General features: G+C 34.0%; 1 protein-coding gene across 5 annotated transcripts; it reads left to right on the forward strand.

Annotated features, from left to right (window-relative positions):
* Positions 1–441: 441 nt before the first annotated feature.
* Positions 442–20268, forward strand: LOC109579391 (uncharacterized). 5 transcript variants are annotated; one of them, XM_049454536.1, is made up of 4 exons: positions 442–648; positions 7680–8158; positions 9763–9894; positions 18880–20268. In XM_049454536.1, the coding sequence occupies exons 2-4, from the start codon at positions 7754–7756 to the stop codon at positions 19363–19365; spliced, it is 1023 nt and encodes a 340-aa protein (XP_049310493.1). In that variant the 5' UTR covers positions 442–648; positions 7680–7753; the 3' UTR covers positions 19366–20268. The 5 variants fall into 5 exon arrangements, with proteins under 5 accessions (XP_049310493.1, XP_049310491.1, XP_049310490.1 ...); XM_049454534.1 differs by having other exon boundaries at positions 453–545; XM_049454533.1 differs by lacking the exon at positions 442–648 and adding an exon at positions 2248–2571.
* Positions 20269–20908: the final 640 nt, after the last annotated feature.

The following is a 20908-nucleotide window of genomic DNA, read 5'->3' on the forward strand; positions in this document are numbered from 1 at the left end:
CTATGGATAACAAGTATAGTGTAATCGACCAGTGGCTTAAAATTCAAGTTATGATAGCAGTTTTTGCTATCCTACTTTATCTCTTATAATGACTTTTAGGCTATAATCGAATAAGCTTACTATTTTCAAAATCTTTTTTCTTTATTATACGTTTGAAAGTATTAGTTTCCTTCAGTAGTTGTAAAAAGGTCCTTAAAATCTAATTATACTTACATACTATAGATATGGAGCCAAAGATTTATATTATCAAATAAGAGAGTACCTACAATACAAAGGCACCTATATACAAGTATATGCAAACAAACATATCTACCAGCTATTTTAGTTATAACCTGGCGGTTTCTTACCGATATATCGTGAATTTAAAGTGAATTTTTACATGTATATGTACGCATTTTGATAAGAAAGTGCTATATAACCTGTTGGAAGTACTGTTAGTACAACAGTTCGAACTTATTATTCTTAAACGAAGGTTTATTAAGTACGGTGCTTTTCATAAGTCTTAGTTGTAATCGTTATCGAAATGTCAAAGGAATATCACTTAAGTAATTAATTGAAATTTTACACATTCGGAGACAAGTAGTGAAACTATTTTCTTTGTTATAATCATCAACTCTTCTGGTGTCAGTGAACATATTTGTGCTTTTGGTGAGTTAGTTGTCTTAAACCAGAGAGAAGTTGCTTAAAAATGATAAAAGTGTGACTTATAAAATGCATTATAGTAATGTTGGAGAAAGTTATAGGCAACAACAGAATATTTCATCTGACACGAATGCTTAGTATCGGTTATTTTACACTCGATACCAGGATATAGTATATCCAATATGCGAAATGTGATATTATTCAAACATTTTATTTTCGACTTCAATCAGCAGTATGTCCGAGATAATACATACACAGAATTTTGTTACGATTTTTTACATATTAACCGATATCTCTGTTATAAAATTGACCTGAATAAGGACAATCGTTATTTTAGGTCTTCATATCAGGGCAAATATTGAACCATTTTTTTTTTCAACGTGTGTGGTGATCTGGTTCGGGTGTTAAAACGTCACTTAAGTTTCTTAAGATGGGTCGCAAATTTACGAATCTTTCCACTATAAAATCAAACATAGCATAAAAATTCTCTGACAATTTCACCAAACATATTTGCGCCGGCTCACCTCGAATCGATCATCAACGTTTTCGCTTGATATTGTCGTTAATGAGTTTTCATCTTATTAGTAGTTTAATTTCACCATTGTAAGTTGAAGTTTCATAAACTATATTTCTACATATTGAAGAGGCAGTACTTTTGAGTCCAAATATCAATTAAGAGCAAGCCATCGATTAGTTTTCAATATACTAGTATCTTTCAAATGATCAAAATCGACTTATAGAAAGCAACCCGTTTAACCTCTCATGTATGCACCTACATCACACAAGCTTAAAGGACAGAACTTAAAATTGATAAGCCGAATCTACTCCAAATTAACATTACTCTTCGTTAATATTTTAAATAGCGCTCAGTATCGACATTTTCTTCAACTCAAATCCACTTACAATTTTGGCTTTCTCTCACTAGAGGAAAAAGTAAGAATCGCAAACTTCAGCAATTTGGTACAAGCAACGAGAATCACGCCTCAACACCTTTTGTGTTTGCCATGCGCTTGTATGAGTAATCAGTATTATGGTGAAATTACACTTGACCCCTGAAAGCGATCGGGAAAGGTGTTAGCATGGGGTTTAAACACATTATTTTTGAGCGTATATTAATTGGAAAAAAGTAAATGAAATTATAAAAAATTAAATGGTATTTAATTAAGCTAAAATAAAAAACTTAACCCAACTTGACTAAAGACTTTACTGGACTTCACTTAACGTAACTAAGCTTAACATAACCCAACTTAAATTAACTTAACTTAACATAACTTAACTTAACTTAACTTAACTTAACTTAACTTAACTTGATTTACCTTAATTTAAATAAAAACTGATAAATAATTTAAGTAAAATGAAATTATAAAAAAAAACTAGCATAACTCTAATTAACTTAACTTAACGTAACTTAACTTAATTTAAAAAAAAAAAATTAATTAAATTTTCGAAGTTACTTTAAATTTTACTTAAAATGTGGAAAGAGTACTGTGGTGGAAGAATATATTGCTATGTTGTATAGAACTTCTTCCATAATAATATATTTGCTGTAGCACGAGACTGTCATGAGTCAACTGTTGTACATACGTACTATATATGTATGTACTACAATACACTTTTTTGCCGCAAGCCAAAAAATGTGGTTTATATACTGATTGATTTATTTATTTTTATAAAGTTGTAAATAAACAATCATGGAACTTCTATGCCAACTTGAGCATGACGGACAACTACTTGACATGCCCACAACAGTTAGAGGCGCACCCGCTCTCTTAGGCGTTGACTTATTCTCGTTAGTCAAAGTGAAGCACCTTTCACTCCATATGGCTTCATCTTCGCGAATATGTGTAGGGAAAAAACTCTCTTTAGTAGCCTAAAAAAATACTCTTCGCATGATGAGTGAATCTACATGTAATGTATATGGATGCAAAAGTGAGTAACCAGCTAATTGTGTATGTATTTGTTTCTAATTTCGCAAATTGGCAGTATATCAAGCGTATTGAAAGCGTAAGCACACGCTGTTAAGCCGGATAGTCTACGTATTGACTTGCAAATTTACGTAAATTTTGTTTACTAAAATAACAGTAGCTTTTAGTTTGTGAATATTGCATAGGTTTTTACAAGATTTAATATTTCATTGATCAATTATGGATGCTGGTGCGTATACTTAATTTTTTTCTAACAAGTGTGCAAATATTTACAAATACTAACAAATGGTAGACAATTTATGTATTAGTAGATATGTACATTTGCTGTAATGTAACTTGAACTAATTTACAAATGTATCTGACTTAACAGCGATTGAAGTCGATTACAAAAGTGATCGCACAAATGTACTTTGTAATCGAAATATTTTTGTGAAAGAAAAAAATTAAACACAAACACTGAATAACTATAAAGAAAAGTTTGCAATAAGAACACTGAATAAATTTTTTTTTTAATAAAACAAAAACCGTTGGGATATCAATGAAATTCTTTATTCCTGTGAAGTACATTATGGCCACCACGGACACGCTTTCAGGAGTCCGGATACTGAACCCAATTTTTGACAGTTTTCAAGCATAAATCGGCCGATATTGCTGCAATTTCACGTTCGATATTCGTATAAAGTTCATCAATCGTCGTCGCTGGCTTCAAGGCATAGACTATTGACTTGACTTAGACCCACAGGTAATAGTCTAACGGCGTCAAATCGAACGACCGAGACGGCCAATTGACTGGGCCATTTTGTGAGATAACACGTTCACCAATCTTGGTTTTCAATAAATCGATTGTAGCATTAGCTGTGTGGCTTGTGGAGCCGTTCTGTTGGAACCACATACTGTCCAAGTCCATATCATCAAATTCAAGCCAAAAATATTCGGTTATCATTGAGCGGTGGCGATTTCCAATACGCGCCAATGATTCCTCCGACCCATAAACCGGACCAAAGCGCAATTTTTTCGGAATGCAACGGTGACTCATGGAGTACGTATGCATGTACTTTCGTGGAATAAAAAAATTCATTGATGTCTCAAACCGCTTTTGGTTTATTGAAAAGGCCGCTCTTAAAGTTGAGGCCACTGACTCCGAATTTCGGTAGTAAATTTTAATAATTTCGACTCGTTGTTGGATCGAATATCTTTTTAAGATAAAATGACCAATGGCACTGAAGAGAAATGTTAAAAGAGCGGGAAAAAATATATCGTCGCTTGCTGTGCCTATCGCTCTACTTTTGTAGTACTCTATTGAAAACTTTCTTATAATCATTTATATTTTCTTGGATCACTGAACATTCATGTGACATAAGTTTTTAAAACTAGAAAAAAGTTACATTTTCAGTTTAGTTAGTCAGTTAGTCTTTTGAGCCATTTACAACAATAGAACTTGTCTATAAAACGAAACTTGCTGAAAGATGGCGAGTTTATAAACCGGGAGTAGCTTTTGCTCCATATCTTAACTATAATTATTTCATGTCTCAAATTTTTAAATTAATGGCACAAAAAGCTATTCAAAATAAAAAAACTTGTTTATAAAACCGAACGCTCTCTAAAATCTGTAAAACTGAAATTTGGTGACATTGAAGTTAACGGCTACACTATTTTAATGAGGTCTCCGCATACTCTCTTCAACTCAATAATTTTATTTTTGTCTATACAAATACATTTTTTGTAAAGAGAGAAGCGCTCAAAAGATAGGAATTTGGCAAATCAAGCAGCTATTGGTTCGTACTTTAGCACCGATTACTGATTTTTCGTTACCATCGTTTGTATTAGATTCTCAGCTTCTATTTTTGTCGCCCGATCAAATGCTTCACTATTTATCGCATTCGCCATGTCTACACATACTTATATACTTTTAAGAATTAGGCCCAACAACTTGATTCAATTACACAACAAATGTTAATTTAATAAACGATACGCCATAACCCACTTAGCAACTGTGCAAATCGAAGACACCTGTCTACATGGCGTAAGCCATCTGTCTCCAGGCAATGAAAACCACAGCAAATTTGCTACAATAACAAATTTGTGTTATTGTGTTTCTGGTTTTTAATTAATCAATGCGCGATATCGGTGGCGACATGATGTCTGCTAGTGATCAATGAAACTAGAATTTGTAGAAAAAATATTCATACTACATAGGAAAGAACACAGGTCATAAACAGGTTTGTTACGCTAAGTTGATGATTTGAAAATTTTCATAATTGGCACGCTTTGACACTTTAAAATCCACTTTACTTCCATTAATTTTTATAGTGAACACAATATGTCGTTTCTTTGGAAAAATGTCGCTTGACGCAAACATATTCATGCATATTTTATTGTATTATATATTTATACATTATATTGTATTATATAATGACTAACTACTTAGCGATAAGTAGGCTTTTTATCACGTTATCGATGAATTTCACCAGATATAAAAGTTAGTAGCTGGCACTACCGAGCCACTCATAGGTAACCTTTTGACTTATCCGGTGTTGTGTAGTGAAGTCTCCCAGTTTCTACAGCTTTTAATTCTAGGACTTGGTAAGTTGTTTTAAACAATCTAATATTTTTGTAAAGCAGTGAAAACTCTATTTCACTGGCTGGTTAAAAATTTTTTTTTTTTTTTAAGGACAATCTATTGACCGGTCAGAGAGACAGGTCCCACCGGTGTCCGATTTCAAAGCCTTTATTTTTGTCGGTCCCAACATTTTTGATGTTTACTAAGGACAATCTATTAACCGGTCAGAGAGACCGACCCTGACAGTGTCCGCTTATGACAGATTCACTGCATAAGGTTTAGTAAAAAGAAAGCCTTTATTTTTGCATTGAATTGAAGGTCTAAACTTAGTTAGAGTGATCCGATTAAAGTCAAATATACACCATTTTGTTCGCTAATTTGTTGACATCATCGTTTTTGGGACGACTGAGACTGTCGAGTTTAACAAACTTCTTTTGAGGCAAATTCTTTCCAGCAAAAGTATATGTCATAGACAGAAACGGGCAGTAATGACTTACTTCGGAGGAGGTGCAAAAGAACTTCACAACTAAATTGAAGGACTTTCTGATGAGCCACTACTGATCTACTGATGTATGTGGTCGAATTAAGAGTTTGGCCATAGAGGTACAGCTTTAAGTATACAACTCCTTGCCAATTCCACCAAACACATAACAAAACTGTTCTGACTGTCAACCCTGGTACCGTCTCACCACAATTCGACCAAAACAGTTTTCGCTTGACCCACTTTTTATGACCAGTAACTATCCGCTTTAGAAATTAAGATTTTTTTTTGGATTCAGATGAACACTCTGTCCAAGAGTTCGTTGCTTTTCCTTTTACTTATTATAATATTTCATTGCAAGGATAGACTGGACAGAATTGTTTTTCAGGATCGAAAAACTTTTACGTTTCTAAGACATGTTAGGCTGAGCATGCCATGCCATTGACTCATATCAACCGTGGACATTTCCGACAAGTGCATATTGTTGCGTATTGTGCTTTAAGGCTCAAGGAAGCTGAGTATATGATGGGAGGCTACAAGGACAGAGTTTCGGTGTCCTCCTCCAACGAAAACTTGGATCACTGCGTAGTAGAGCCTATTACTGACGAATTTTTCTCAGCAGCATTTTAAGCTGTCCAAGTGAGATCCCTGTTCGAATCGACCTCTTAGCCTAACTTTACCTAACCTAACCTGGGTAGTTTCGAGTCATATTCACAAGCCCACATCTTGTCGCTAATAATGACGACGAATCTAATTTCTCAGCTACGTTGTTGAGCTTATCTTTTGCAATAATCAAAATATTAACGAAAATCTATTCAGTCGGATCATAAGAGATCCTCCACTATGTCTCTAATTCCAACGCAATCATTTTCAGTACCGTTTCTTTTACCTTTTTTGAGGTTGTCTTCACATAGATGGATGGACGACTCACATGATGACTTCAACACCTTCACTGAATCCTTGTTGTCGCTCAAATACTTATGTTCGTAAAAAAAGTGGACTCCTTGGAACGCTTATGAAATATTCATGAAAACCGAAAAACTTCAAGCAATTTTAAATTTTTTTCTAACCAAAAAATCGCCAGACAAGCTGTTCGCTTTAGTAAAGTCTGTCGGAACGAGTTTTTATATCAAAGACTTGGGCACTAATGACGTGCTTTGTCTCGCCAAAGTAGTGTTAAATACCAAAAAAATAATGACAGCTGTTTTTATTCACAACAAAAATGTATATAACCAAATTGAAATCTTCCAGAAAACTTTCCAAAGAGCTTTGTATTACAAATCCATACGTGGCTCCAAATATAATATTTAATTGAGGGGATTTCCTACTACAGATTATTGGGTGTCATGCAACAACAGCTTTAGAAAAGATACAAAAAAAACCTTACAATCGCCCTTATACGAATATAAACCATAGATAAATGGATAAATTACGTCGATTGTCATGTACTAAAGCGAAAATATTCACAAATTCACATAACAACTTGCCGATTTGTAGTAAAAGGTTAAAAGCAATTAGCTTAAAAAAGTTTCTCTTTTAATAACTCAATTAAGTGTCTGCGTAAGCAAACTGATCCCATCGTTAAATATAGGAAAATATAGTTATGACCGATTGCGAGTGCTAGGGAAAACCCCCAAAAAATGTTGCTAAGCTTTCGAATCGCCTCAAACACTGCGCACGTCAATTGTAAACGCAACATTTACTATTTAGGCATGTATTGTGTATCCGAGACGTTCTAAAATCTCCAGCTATACCAATTCCAATAATGACCACAGCAGCGTAGCACGCGCTTATGAGGAAATTCCGTGCCCAATGTGGGGTTTTCCCGCATTCAGCAGCTACCTGTGTGAACAGCTTGCGGCAAGTAGTTAGTCGTTAACATTTTTTGCTTAGCTCACAACAGTTGAATTCAAATATGTATGTATGTTCGCTCAATTAGTTGCAAATGAAATGTTGAACTGCCCATTTAAATAGCAACTAAAATCAGTTAATCTTCACTTAGCAATGTTTATTACTCAATCGCATTAATTAATGATTTGTAATGAATTGTATTTATTTTTTTAATTTACAGTAACTGGCGCTCAACGTTCAGCAAATATTTCATCGCGCTCTATCAAGTGTATAGGTGACACTCAATCAATCGGTATGTGTGCACGGCGTGTTAAGACCCGCAAGCAAATGTGGACTAAAAGCGAAGCAAAAAGTGATAATACAAGCGCAAATGAGCAAAGTGAAGATGTCGAATTGACTATGAAAGTTCTAGTGGTGGCTGATATTGATAATACTACGAATGTTAACAAAGTTGCCAATATTTCAAGCTTGCCGAAGTGTCACATATCAACGACTACAACGTCGCCTACTAATACAAGACAATTGCTCAGAAATCTGTTGTCCTTCACTTTGATAACAATGTTGTACTTGCTTTTGTCTTTACCCGCTCCGAGCTTAATAGAAGCAGCTCCCGCGCCTTGGTCGAATGCTTGTGGCTATACGCTCGAATTTGACAGTGCTAATAAGCAACATGTCAATAGAACAGCACTTCGTGCGAAGGTAAGTCAACTGACAGTTGCAGTAAATACAAATGACCTTTTGTTAATATCAAGTCAGTATATTTATTTTAGTAGTATTTAATTATTTTCTATAAAGTTTTGAGTGTATATCAGTCCATAAGGGGCACATGTTGTGTGATCACATAAGAAAAATTGATTCTTGGCAATTTTTTTAAGAAAACTATTGCCTGCAATATTTTACAATTTTCAGCATAATTTTCTTAATATTCAATAAATATACACAAATAATTTCAAAGAAAAATAATGATTAATTTTTGGTGATTTATATTTCTAAAGTCACTTAAAAAGGTCGTAAACGGCTGCAGTAATTGTAAGCTTCATTATGTTTAGAAACAATGAAATGTATATATTTTTAAATGTAAATTTATATGATCTTATAAATTCATAAGCTATTGCCTATACGATGACTAACGATTGCAAATATTTTCTGTTGAAATTTAACTAAATTGGCAGACTTTGAAAAAAAAAATTCGATTTTTGCTGAAAAACTAGATGATTTTGGCCACTCATACAATCAAAATGCTGAAATTTACACCGAATTAGTAGGAAAAAATCATAGCTTATTTGTTTTGCAGTAACATCTGCAGCCAATTTGATAAGTATAGTTTTGAGAAAAATGATTTTATGCTTAAACTAAAACTGCTAGTCATAAAAAATTGAAATGTTTGTTTAATCGAGAAAAAGTCAAAGCGATCAGTTACATCGACAGCCAATTTCAAACATGTAGTTTTGAGAAAAACGCGTTTACGCTTTAGAAAACTGTGTTATTCCTTTGAAAATTTAGTATTTTATTTTTATCGAAATATGCAACAATAATAAAAAAAATATTAATTCGAATTTTCACATTAGATATGCCCCTAAGTAGTTTCTTCAAAATAAGCGTTTGAATTTCGACTTTGGTAACAGCAGACTATTGTAGTCAGTTTACACCGCTCGACACGGTTTTTGAGTCTGACTTCTGCAAATAAAATTTCAGTTTCTCCTATACCAAAAATAAGGAAAGAGTATTTTTTTTGATTAACGTCAATGCCTACAATATATTATATTTTCTATCCATTTGGATCCATCGACGTTCAAATATTTATAACATGCTTAGAAGTAGAAGCGAGAAGCGGTGCTAAAAGATGGCGCTACTTCCAGCTATATAGTAAATCGTTGCATATGTTTTCTTACGTAAATCGTTCAAATTGAACTTTTCATCTTAAAATGCCCTGCAACAGCCCGCCTCCCTTAGCCGCTTTCAATTTGATATCTCAAAGCATCGTTCATCGCTTGAACCAATATCAATTCAGTCTTCGTATCGCTTCTCGCTTCGACTCTGATATCAACCTTAGACAGTTAACCTCAATGTGCTGTCAAATTTATTAACATAGAGACTAAGTGTATGCTGATACCGTTTTCAAGTGCGTTTTTGGCCCCATTTGAGAACAAAAAATGTGTGAGTTTGGTTTTTTATTTACTTTATTTAAAAATTCGATATTTTCCTTGATATTTTGCAAGAGGATATAACCACTTAAGCTACATATACTATATATCCTCCATATATCCAGAAACTTACACATACATATGTACATATATTTTCAGGTACTTTGCGAACTACGTGGCAATCTAACGAAACAAATTAAAGCCTTAAGGCCTTTTATGGGTCCTAAAAATGTCTCAAAAGTATATTCCAAACACTCATATGCATTTCTAAAAGTTGCCGGAAGAAAAAATGTAAGTAACTCAAATATTATTTATATATTAAACATATTTTATTTATAACACATTTTCGATTCCGTATCGCTTTCATATGGTGATGGCTCCAATAATAATCTTATCATTTGTGCTTAATCGCCATTTTGCTTTACATTGATCCATTAAATGTTTTCGCTTGCTTATTACTAGCTTAAAATGCTTATAGCAGCTTCGTTAGCAGAATAATAATATATTTTACTACTACTAAATCATATGTTAACTTTGGGTCAGATATAATTGAATATAAATTTCGTAAAAGAACATACTTGTAGTCAATACTGACCCCACTCAATAGTTTCAAAAGCTTCAATAGCAGTATCGACGATAATTGTTAAATAAAGCACACTAATTCATTCATAAAATTGTTTGAAATAGTGCGGGTGTGAAAAGTAACCTGTGATAAGTAAACAGTAAAAAATATCACCGTTTTTATCAAAAGCTCGCGGTAGTTATAAGCAATATGGAAAGCTCTACACACCCACTGCCCAAATTCTTAACAGCTTATACGGTTACTAACAGTGAAACACTCTCACCAAATTAGTCGACAAAAATTGTTTTTGGGTATTTTTTTTTTATCGAATATAATATTATCGAATATAACATTTTTAAACAATTACTGAAAAATCGTTTGCATAAAAAATAAATAAAAATTTTGTACTTTTTTTAATAAAAATACATACATTTTTGATCACATATACATATAAAAATGATTTAAAGTACGAAATTAATGGTATTTTTGACGACTATACATTCGTACAGACGATAACTTGAGTTTTAGACTTTTTATCAATTTAGTGCTTGCTTACTCTCCAAATTGAATTTCATGTTTTTTATACTCTGGATTCCCTTAGTATTGCAAATGTCGATCGGAAATTGTGCATATATTCTTTCCTCTTCAAGAGGTTTCTTATTGTTAGTAATCGCCAATATCGGACTATTATGGCATATACCAGGTTGTTGAATAGGTTTTGTCGTTTGTTAAGAAAAACACAATTTGAGATTAAAAATACACTTTATTATTCAGTATAGTCTCCCTAAACATTAACACACTTGCTCCAACCTGTGGATCTCACCCCTGAAGTAAGAATCTGGAAGGTCAGCAAAATACGCTTCAAAAGCCGTTATGACCTCTTCATTTGGGGGAAAAATGCTTGCCACGCATACATTTTTTTAGTTCTGGAAACAAATGGAAGTCGCTGAATATCAAATCTGATAAATACGGTGGATGCTTGAACAATTCGAACTTCGTTGCGTTGTCCTGATGAAAAAAGAATTTTTTTCTTCTCTAAACCGGGTCTTTTTTCACGATTTTTTTCTTTCAACTGGCCCAAAAGGTTGAAGTAATATTCAGAATTTTACCAAATTGCAAGTAATCCACAAATAAAATTCCTCTCGCATCACAAAAAACTGATGCCATAACCTTCTTGGCCGATTTCTGAACTCATTTCGAAACCGAACAACCTGGTTCACACCACTCTTTAGCCTTTTTTGTTTGATTCAGAATCGTGGTTATAGACCCAAGTCTCATCCATAGTGATAAATCGGCGCACTTTATCCATTTTAAAAATGATGCTGAGAAAGTCGCATTCGAATGTTTTTTTGTTCCATTGCATCCATTGTGCACACAGCTTTTTAAAATCCAGAATTTCACTTAAAATATGGCTCACACAGCCTAATGAGATACTTCTACTAAATCTCTCTCAGTCAACCGACGATCTTACAAAACCGTATTCTGTATTTTATCGATGATTTCTAGTGTTGATGTGCGTTCGGGACGTCCTTCACGTGAATCGTCTTCAAGGCTTGTACGACCTCGTCAAAATTCCGCAACCCATCTTTCTACTGTTCTAATTTTAAGTGAACAATCATTATATACTTTTAACATTCGTTCGTGAATTTCTTTTGGTGCTACCTATTCCAAAAATAAGATTTTTATCACTGCTCGATATTCAATTTTTTCCATTGTAAAAGAATACTTTGACACAGCGACACTAAATTACTTGTAATCTAAGAATGAATTGACAGAAACTTCACATATGTAAGTTCATACCAATTGTGTACTAACAAAACAAAATAAATTTTAGGATCGCAGCAACGCCCTCTTTTATCGAACGACAAAACTTGTTGAACAACCTACCAAATGTCATATCCACTGACCCATCTCAAACTCAAGTCCTTGTATGGATAACTTTTTTATTTGACATGGGTTATAATTCTTTCATATATTTTATTCTTATTACATAATTTAGTCGAATAATATTCATGACTAACACACTGTGCAAATTGCTTAAACACATAAAGCTTAAATATTTTCGCACTTTCACCCATAGATGGCTCTCTTCTTTTGCTCTCATCGCTCTACACATAATTTATTGCCTTTTACTTGCACTTGCTGCTGCAAATTGTAGTGACCTAATTGTGCTTTTCCTGGACCAAGTGACTTGGGTCACTGCATTTAATTGCTAGAATTTGCGAGCTCGTGCAATTTCTAAGTATTTTTAGTATTTTTAATACAGTCAATAATTGTTTGCCCGTCGCAATATTTGTATTTTTGCCGGACAAACAATCATATGTATACATATATAATATGTATATCGTAATTCTGCAGAAAAATGCGAATGCCCGTGACAGTATGCGGGTTATGTGTGTCAGCGCCACTACACCCTCCCGAACACGAACTAAACATGCAACTAGTAGCTGCTGGCAATTGATATCAGTCAGGCGGGCTTTTCCAAACGTTACATATACATACTTACACTTATATTATGAGCACATTCGTCTAAATATAACTGATTGCCTGCGTGCCTAATGCAAATAAACAGCAAACAAATATGACAACGATATGCACAAAATATAAAACAACCAATTATATTTGCCTTCCCGTACGCTGAGACAGCAGCGATCAGCGATCGCCGGCATGCGACAGACGACAAGCGCCCACCATGGCGTATACACATCATCGAAAATTCGTAGAATTCTTTATTGAATGAACTTGCAGACGTCACAAAACCGGAGCAAAAAGCAAATATTCAACGAATTGTACAAATAAATCGAATTCTTCAAACATATGTACTCGTATGTATGTATATATGCATATATTATAAATACTCGTACGTATAAATTAACTTATTGAAAGCTTAACAGCGAAAAATGCTAACTAAACACGCCGTTAGCAGCTGATCGCTACACACTTGTGACTGTTTGTGCGCGTGTGTGTGGATATGTGGCGTTTCGAGCGTTTTGCCGGGCCTCTGCCTAAAGCGTTCAGCGTGCGCGCGCAAATTTTATTTTCAGCATATGCATGAATCAGCCAGTGCGCCGGTGGAATCCCCGTTAGCTTGTGCGATTGCAGAGAGTGCGCGCGGCTGTGAGCGGCAAGGTCGGCGCGCCGGTACATAAGCACGTCAGCAGCTCTTAATTTATTTTAAAGCTTTCGTACAAAGCGACGAAAAAAACGGTTCGCTTGAATTCGTATAGCAATTGCTTTTACCCAACATTGGCGAACAAAAGTTTGTGTTTGTGTGCGATTAAAATAGCTTTACGCTTTACGCTTATGCGTGAACTCAGTTGTACCCGGCTAATATAACGATATTTGTACAATCACTTTTTTCTGAGCGCATAAGCGGCAAGTGGTAGTCGGTGCATAGCTATAAATAGTTAAAAATGTGTTGAAATCGCGCACACAGTAACACAGTAATTGCTTTGTTTAGAATTTAGAAATTCTCGAGTGTGGGTACGCACAAAGTTCGTTTGCTGAATACTTTTTAATACCTTTTTGGTGGCTGCTAATTGTTTATCGAACTCAAATTTTAATGTTATGGCAATATCATTTTTTAAAGAAGTTCTACATTTTTGGGTGAAGTTAACGAATTCAGTTCAACAACCTATTTTACAAGAATTCTACTGATTTACTTTCGCATATAAAAAAAAAAAAAAATCGTTAACTTCGGCCGCACCGCAGCTATAATAGTCTCAACAGGTGCATTTCTTTTAGAAACTATGTGTTCTGTTTGTATGGAAGCTGTACGCTATAGTAATCCGATCTGAACCATTTTTTCGGAGATTATATTATTATCTTAAGCAGTCATCCATGTCAAATTTCGTGAAGATGCCACTTCAAATGCGAAAGTTTTCCATACAAACCCTTGATTCCAATCGTTCAATTTGTATGACAGCTATATGCTATAGTTAACCGATCTGAACAATTTCTTCGGAGATTACACTATTTCCTTAGAAAATAATCTGTACCAAATTTCGTGAAGATATATCGTCAAATGAGGAAAGTTCCCATATAAGAACTCGATTCCGATCGATCAGTTTATATGGCAGCTATATGTTATAGTGGTCCGATATCAGCTGTTCCGACAACTGAGCAACCTCCTGTAGAGGAAATTACGTTTGCAAAATTTCAAAACGATAGCTTAAAAACTGAGGGACTAGTTCGTATAGTGTTTAGAGCATCTATATTCTATAGTAATCTGATCTGGACAATTTGGCCAATTACTTAAAGAAATCGCACCTAATGAAACTGATTTCCATACAAGCACTTGCTTCCGATTGGTCAGTGTTTAAGGCAGCTTTATGATGTACTGGCACGATATCAGCGATTCCGACAAATGAGTAGCTTCAAAGGGTAAAAAGGACGTGCGCAAAAGTGCAGATCGATACCTCTAAAACTGTGGGACCAGTTTGCGTATACATATAGACAGACAGTAACGCGGACCTTTTATATACATATACATATAATTTATAGAACCCTCCATGTTTTTTTCTAAGTGTTAAGAGCTATATGCCAAACTTAGTACTTCCTGTTCAGCGTATAAATCACTTTAATTACTATTATTATTTTTTCTACACCTGTTTTCATTACTCATTAACATTACTTAAATACTTTTAGAACTTTTAATCATATGCATAAACAATTTTGGTTGTTTGTTCATTGAATGAGGCAGCAGTTTACTTGATTTCTATAAACAAAAACAGTAAAACAAGTAAGGAAGGGCTAAGTGCGGGTGAAACAGAGCATTTTTTACTCTCGTGACTTGCAATTATCGAAGCCGGAAAAATTATTTCCGATTTTCAATAATATACATATCTGACAGGTTGACCGGGAAAAAGTTAGTTATAGGAACTAGAATCCACATACTCGTAGTATTCGGCCGTCATCGAATTTTGGTTTTTTCTCTTTCGCTTCCTTTTTGGAACGCCATCCGCTAGATTGCTGGACAGTTTCAAAGTCATATTCATAAACCCACGTTTCGTCGCAAATAATGATGGGTTTGGTGAATGTAGGGTTCCCAGCTACGTTATAGACCATCTTTTTTCCGACTTCTGCCATAGAGACGAATGAACTAATGCCCTTCTTTCAGCATATTATATGAAAAGCCGATTGTACCCTTTGTTGTCAGTCTTCTAAGCACTAAGCACACCTTCTTCTTTAATAGTGTTTAAAACAGTTTCAATATTTTTTAACTAATCAATCTCCAATTACATTCTAAGGATATTCATGTGGGTTTAATGAATTCTTAATTGTATCCGAGAGATATGTACTGGATCTTAATTCATTTCCAACTGTACCCTCTCCGGGTGTACTCTTTTTAAAGATTACTCGCAGCAATTTTAAGAAGGCAAATACATATTTACAAACAACTTGTTGTACACTGTACATACATACATACTGACATTTCGACGCTGGCTTCTGCTCGCTTTTGCATTCATTACTTTGAGTGTGAATGTTATGTCGCTCGCGTAATATCATTATTATTATTATTACTCGTATTGTTCAACATGCCGCTTTGTGACTTGTTAAGTGTGCTATCAATGACTTAGAGTAAAGACAATAACAAAGCAATAACAAAAGCAAAATAAACAAATAAATGCTTAATTGTATAAATGAATAAATAAATAAATATGTAAATATGCAATATCGGCGTTTTCACTTTCTGTTTATATTGCTAAGTGACTGGCTGCAGATTACGCGAATATACATACATATATACAAGTACAAGCATACACAAATGCTCACTAACTATTTATAGTGCTTACAAGATTGTTATTGTTATTACAAAATTTGTATAAATTAACTTAATTGCTGTCAAACTAATTTGAACTTTATAAATAATTATTTTAATTTGAGGTTATCACTGAAGCCATAAGATCAACATTTGACAATAATCCTTGATAAGGCATATAGGATCATAAATATTATAGAAAAATGTCATTTTGTTAAAAATATATTGCTATAAATTGGTACTTAACACTGATACAAGAATATGATTTGATAACAGCAAATGTTAAAACAAATTCCTTAAATAAGAAATAGTTTAATATTCTTCGGAAAAACTCAAAGAAAATTCACACAAATTAAAGATAATTCACTTATCTTGACAGTTGCTAATGACTTTCCTCAAAACCGGCTCATGACAGCTGTCACAACCGCGCAAGTCGCTACACTCCAATAAAAGTAGAAACACACACAAAAAGTAAGCAATTTAATTCTCACTTACGCTCTCTACACATGCACATGATAAGCATACATAATTGCTTTAGATCGCACTGTAAAATGTCACACCGAGTGCAAAAAGTCCCCTGCCAATTACAGATGCAACGCATGTCTTGGGCTTGCTTGACTTATAGCGTAGAAAATTGCATATCTTGTCATTTATGCGTTCAGTTTTCGATAATTGAGATTTATTTATGGACATAATTTTAATTAAGTGCATGTGAGCGCAATTAATATTAATTTTTAATTTTTTTTTCGTGAGCGAATTTTGAATATAATTATTTAATTTATTATAATTTTAAATATATACTTACTCTAAATTATTCTATAGTCAATAAATAAAGGCAACTTAAGCAATGTTATTGTCATACTTTAAACAGGGCATATTAAGTTTGCAAAGAAGTTTGTAATACGCTTGGGAAAACTTCGGAAATCCTGTAAAGCTTATAGCATATAGAAATGAGCACCGTGACAAGCTGATCCATTTCAGTTAGGTTCGTCTATCGGTCTGCCTTCTCTCAAGAAATAGACCTGATTTTCGATTCACACACATCTTTTTCTCACCAAGACCCCGTTCTTTTGTCGTGACCATCGATATGGACATACTACTATTGAAGGGTACAAAATAGATATTCATGAATAAATAAATAATTTTTGAAAATACACAAAATTCGCGATACTTTTTGAACACACCTCGTACATATCTGGCACACGAGTTGAATGTTCAAAATTTGCATGGAAACCTTAGGCATAGATTACTGTTCAAGAAAATACGATAATATTCTAATATATTCTTCTTCTTCTTTAATGGCGTAGACTCCGCTTACATGATTATAGCCGAGTTTACAACAGCCCACCAGTTTTTCTTCCTTTTCGCTATTTGGCAGGTCCTTTTTCACCAGAATTTTCCAACAAAGCGGAGAACTTCCTCTTCCTCTACTTCGCTCAACGGTTACTGCGACAAGTACTCTCAAACCTGGAGTGTTTTTATCCATTCGGTCGACATGATCTAGCCAGCGTAACCGCTGTCACTTAATTCGCTGAATTATGTCAATCTATAACTCATACAGCTCATTGTTGCATCGATATTCGCGGTTTTCAATGCGCAAAGGACCATAAATCTTCCTCAGAACCTTTGTCTCAAAAACTCGTAACGTAGATTCTTTAGATGTTGGCATCGTCGCTGCCTCTGACCATATAGCAGGACGGGAATAATGAGTGACTTATAGACTTTGGAGGACTTTACTTCTCAATTGCCTACTTAATATGAAGTAGCACCTGGTGGCAAGAGATATTCTTCGTTGGATTTCGACGCTGGCATCGGGAGTCTCCTTGTCGGAAACCCCGTTTGGTATCGAACGGCTCGGAGAGGTCTATCCCGATCCTGACAGATCTTTTGGTATTTCGAAATGTCATTTTATACGTCCGTATTAGTTTTGCGGGGATACCAAATTCAGACATAGCGGCATAAAGTCTACGAAGAGATGGTGTGTGTCAATCCTCTTTCATGGGTCTTTTCTTAGATTTGGCGCATAGCGATTATCTGGACAGTTGTTGATTTTTCAGGCCTAAAGTCTCACTAATAAGTTGCAATCTGTTTGTTGACGCTGGGTTTTTATCACACACAATAGGCTCGATAGAACCTTTCATGCGATGTTGAGGAGGCTTATTCCAAGATAGTTGGCGCAGTCTTCCTATTTGCGGATTGTGCCGAGCACACTTAAATTGCAATCGTTAGGCATGCTGTCATCCGAACGTATTCTACAAAGAAGCTAATACATGGTTCTTATGAGTTCTTCGCCGCCTTATTTGAATAGCTCGACCACAATTCATCGGCCCCACCGCTTTGTTGTTCTATTCGAACTTCTTCATGGTCGGGTAGACCTTACCACTATAGCATGTTTTTGACATACAAACTTAAAGTATGATTTTCATAATAGATATATCTTCCTTATTAAGTAACCTCTACTTTACTTCGAGGCTACAAACTGCGGTACTTCTGAAATTTTAAGTGTAAAAATAATTCAGACGAAAGACTCAAAAGATTTTGAAAAAAGTACAGTTAGATCACTTTTTATGGTAGTCCTGGCTGTCGCTTAATTTATGCTAGACACACTAAACACGTTATTAACTCCCTGAGGAGATTTGCATATAAAATTGACTAATATTTATATTAGGATTTGAAAACTTAGCAGCACAAATGTATTATTTTAAGCACTACTTGGTATTTGGATTGTGGTTATGGTGTTTATGTCTGCTTTATGTTTTATAATATTTTGGTTTTGGTTAAATTTATCTTCATCTCATCCCACATTATATTGCTCATTTGCCTTTCGCTTTAAAACATATTAAGAAATGCTTATGTATCTTCCCATACTCCTAATATCAATAATCTATTCGATTATAACATAATTGTAATAACAACAACAAAATATAAACAAATCAACAAAATTAAATTCCAGCTCACTTTAAGCACTTGGCACAAGCATTTGCAAGTTTATGCTCTTACCGTTGACCGTTTACTCGGCAACGCTTCCAATGCCAACAAAAATACTAGTACATTTAATTCAAATAAAATTGACAACATAACCAGCACTAATCTCCAGCGACTAGAGCATCTCAATAACTCACTTCGTGGGATACTCTGTGATATCCAAATGGCTGCCACCTCATTGAAAGGTCGTCCAATTAATACAACAATAGATGTTGTTGCAGCAAATAAGCGAATACAACTTAGTACAGACAAGCGTTCGCGAGATGAAGGAGTTGATCCAGTTGATATTGATATAGTATACGATAAGTTGCGAAAGCTCTTATTGAACATGAGGAGACACATAGGACAGAAATACAAATGTCGTAGAAATAAAAAAGGAAGAAGAAAGACGACGGAAGCTTCGACGAATCGGCGAAGATTACAGGCTAAACGTAATCATTCAAAAACGCCCTAATATATTATATATTTTAATATACTTATCATGACAATTCTTCGAAATATTCATAACTCAGGCATTATTATTATAGATAGAGGATCGTCATATTATAATTGATTCATTATAACTAAACTCTAATATGCTTTCAGTCAGCGATTTTCATTATTTCATAATTATTTTCTAACTTTTCGTTTTTTTTTCTATTTGAACATTTCATTTCAAAATTTATATGTCATTTTCGAAATTTTTGTTTCTTCATATTTGAACATTTCATTTCAAAATTTTCGTTTTTGTTTTATTTGATTCATATTTGAACATTTCAGTTCGAAATTTTTAGGTCATTTTCGAATTTTTAATTTTTTTATAATTGACTTTAATTGTTATTAGTTATTTATTTAAAACTTAAGATTAAAATTACATCGTTTTAGTTGGAGTAGACCCTTATTTCGAATATTATTTTAAATATTTAAAGCAACATATCCAATATCTGCAATATTTTTAATCAACTAAAGTTATCATATTCGATCTGGTTCAAATTATTTCATTTTTTTCGGTAAAAATTAAATAAAAATTTAAAAAGTTTTGAAAAATAATTAACTGTCATTAATCCCACCAATTAGCCATCTGGTTAAGCCTCTAGATAAGTTTAATATTTCTTCTAAGACAGTTGACAAAATTATTAAGGAAAATTTTTATATTAAAATACGGATCATACTTTAGCAGTATTATATGTCATTTGGTTAGAATCATACATCGAATGAAGTATCTTCAAAAAACAACTAAATAATTATTATATAAAATTAGGCTGTGATTTAACAAAATTTAATGAAGTTTTAATTGTATTGTAATTACATAAGTATTTATTTGTTTAAATTATACCTTTAATAATAAAATATTTATATACAGGCATATACATATATAACACCGATACCGTAGTTTTTATTTGTGGGAAAAATTTAATGCTAGAAAAGTAAAGGGGAAAAAGCTTTTGCTTACCTCTGGTATCTTCGAAAAGAATTGTGAAATCAAAAGTCACGAACCTTGCCCCCTTTGGTAGTCCTAATAAAGTTACCACGTTGTAATAATTACAATTTATTTTTCGATCTACCCTACTAGTATCTATTAACACGTTTCTCAATAGGAACGCTACAAAAGTTTACCGATATGGACAAAAAACGATGCCATATTTCGACATTTCTCTTGAGTAAAGCTTGTCATTTCATCATGGAAAAATAGACGATCCAACAACGAGTCGAAATTATTTAAATTTACAATTGAAATTCTTAGTCAGTGGCTTCAACTTTAAGAGCGCTACGTATAATTTATTCGTCATAATCGACCAGTCAGGTTAACAATTGAGCGTCAAGTGGAAAAATTTGAATTCTCAGGCACACAACAAAATATTCCCTTTGCCAGTGTGATGAATAAATGCTCGTAGTGTCGAGAATATTGCTGCCGCTAGCGCATCAATTAAGGAAGACCCAAATCAGTCTCTCACACGTCGTTCTCAAGCGTTGGGCATCTCTGTGACGTCAATGAGGCGAATTTCGAGAAAAAATCT

Source organism: Bactrocera dorsalis, chromosome 4, assembly GCF_023373825.1.
Source record: "Bactrocera dorsalis isolate Fly_Bdor chromosome 4, ASM2337382v1, whole genome shotgun sequence".
NCBI classification, from domain to species: Eukaryota; Metazoa; Arthropoda; class Insecta; order Diptera; family Tephritidae; genus Bactrocera; species Bactrocera dorsalis.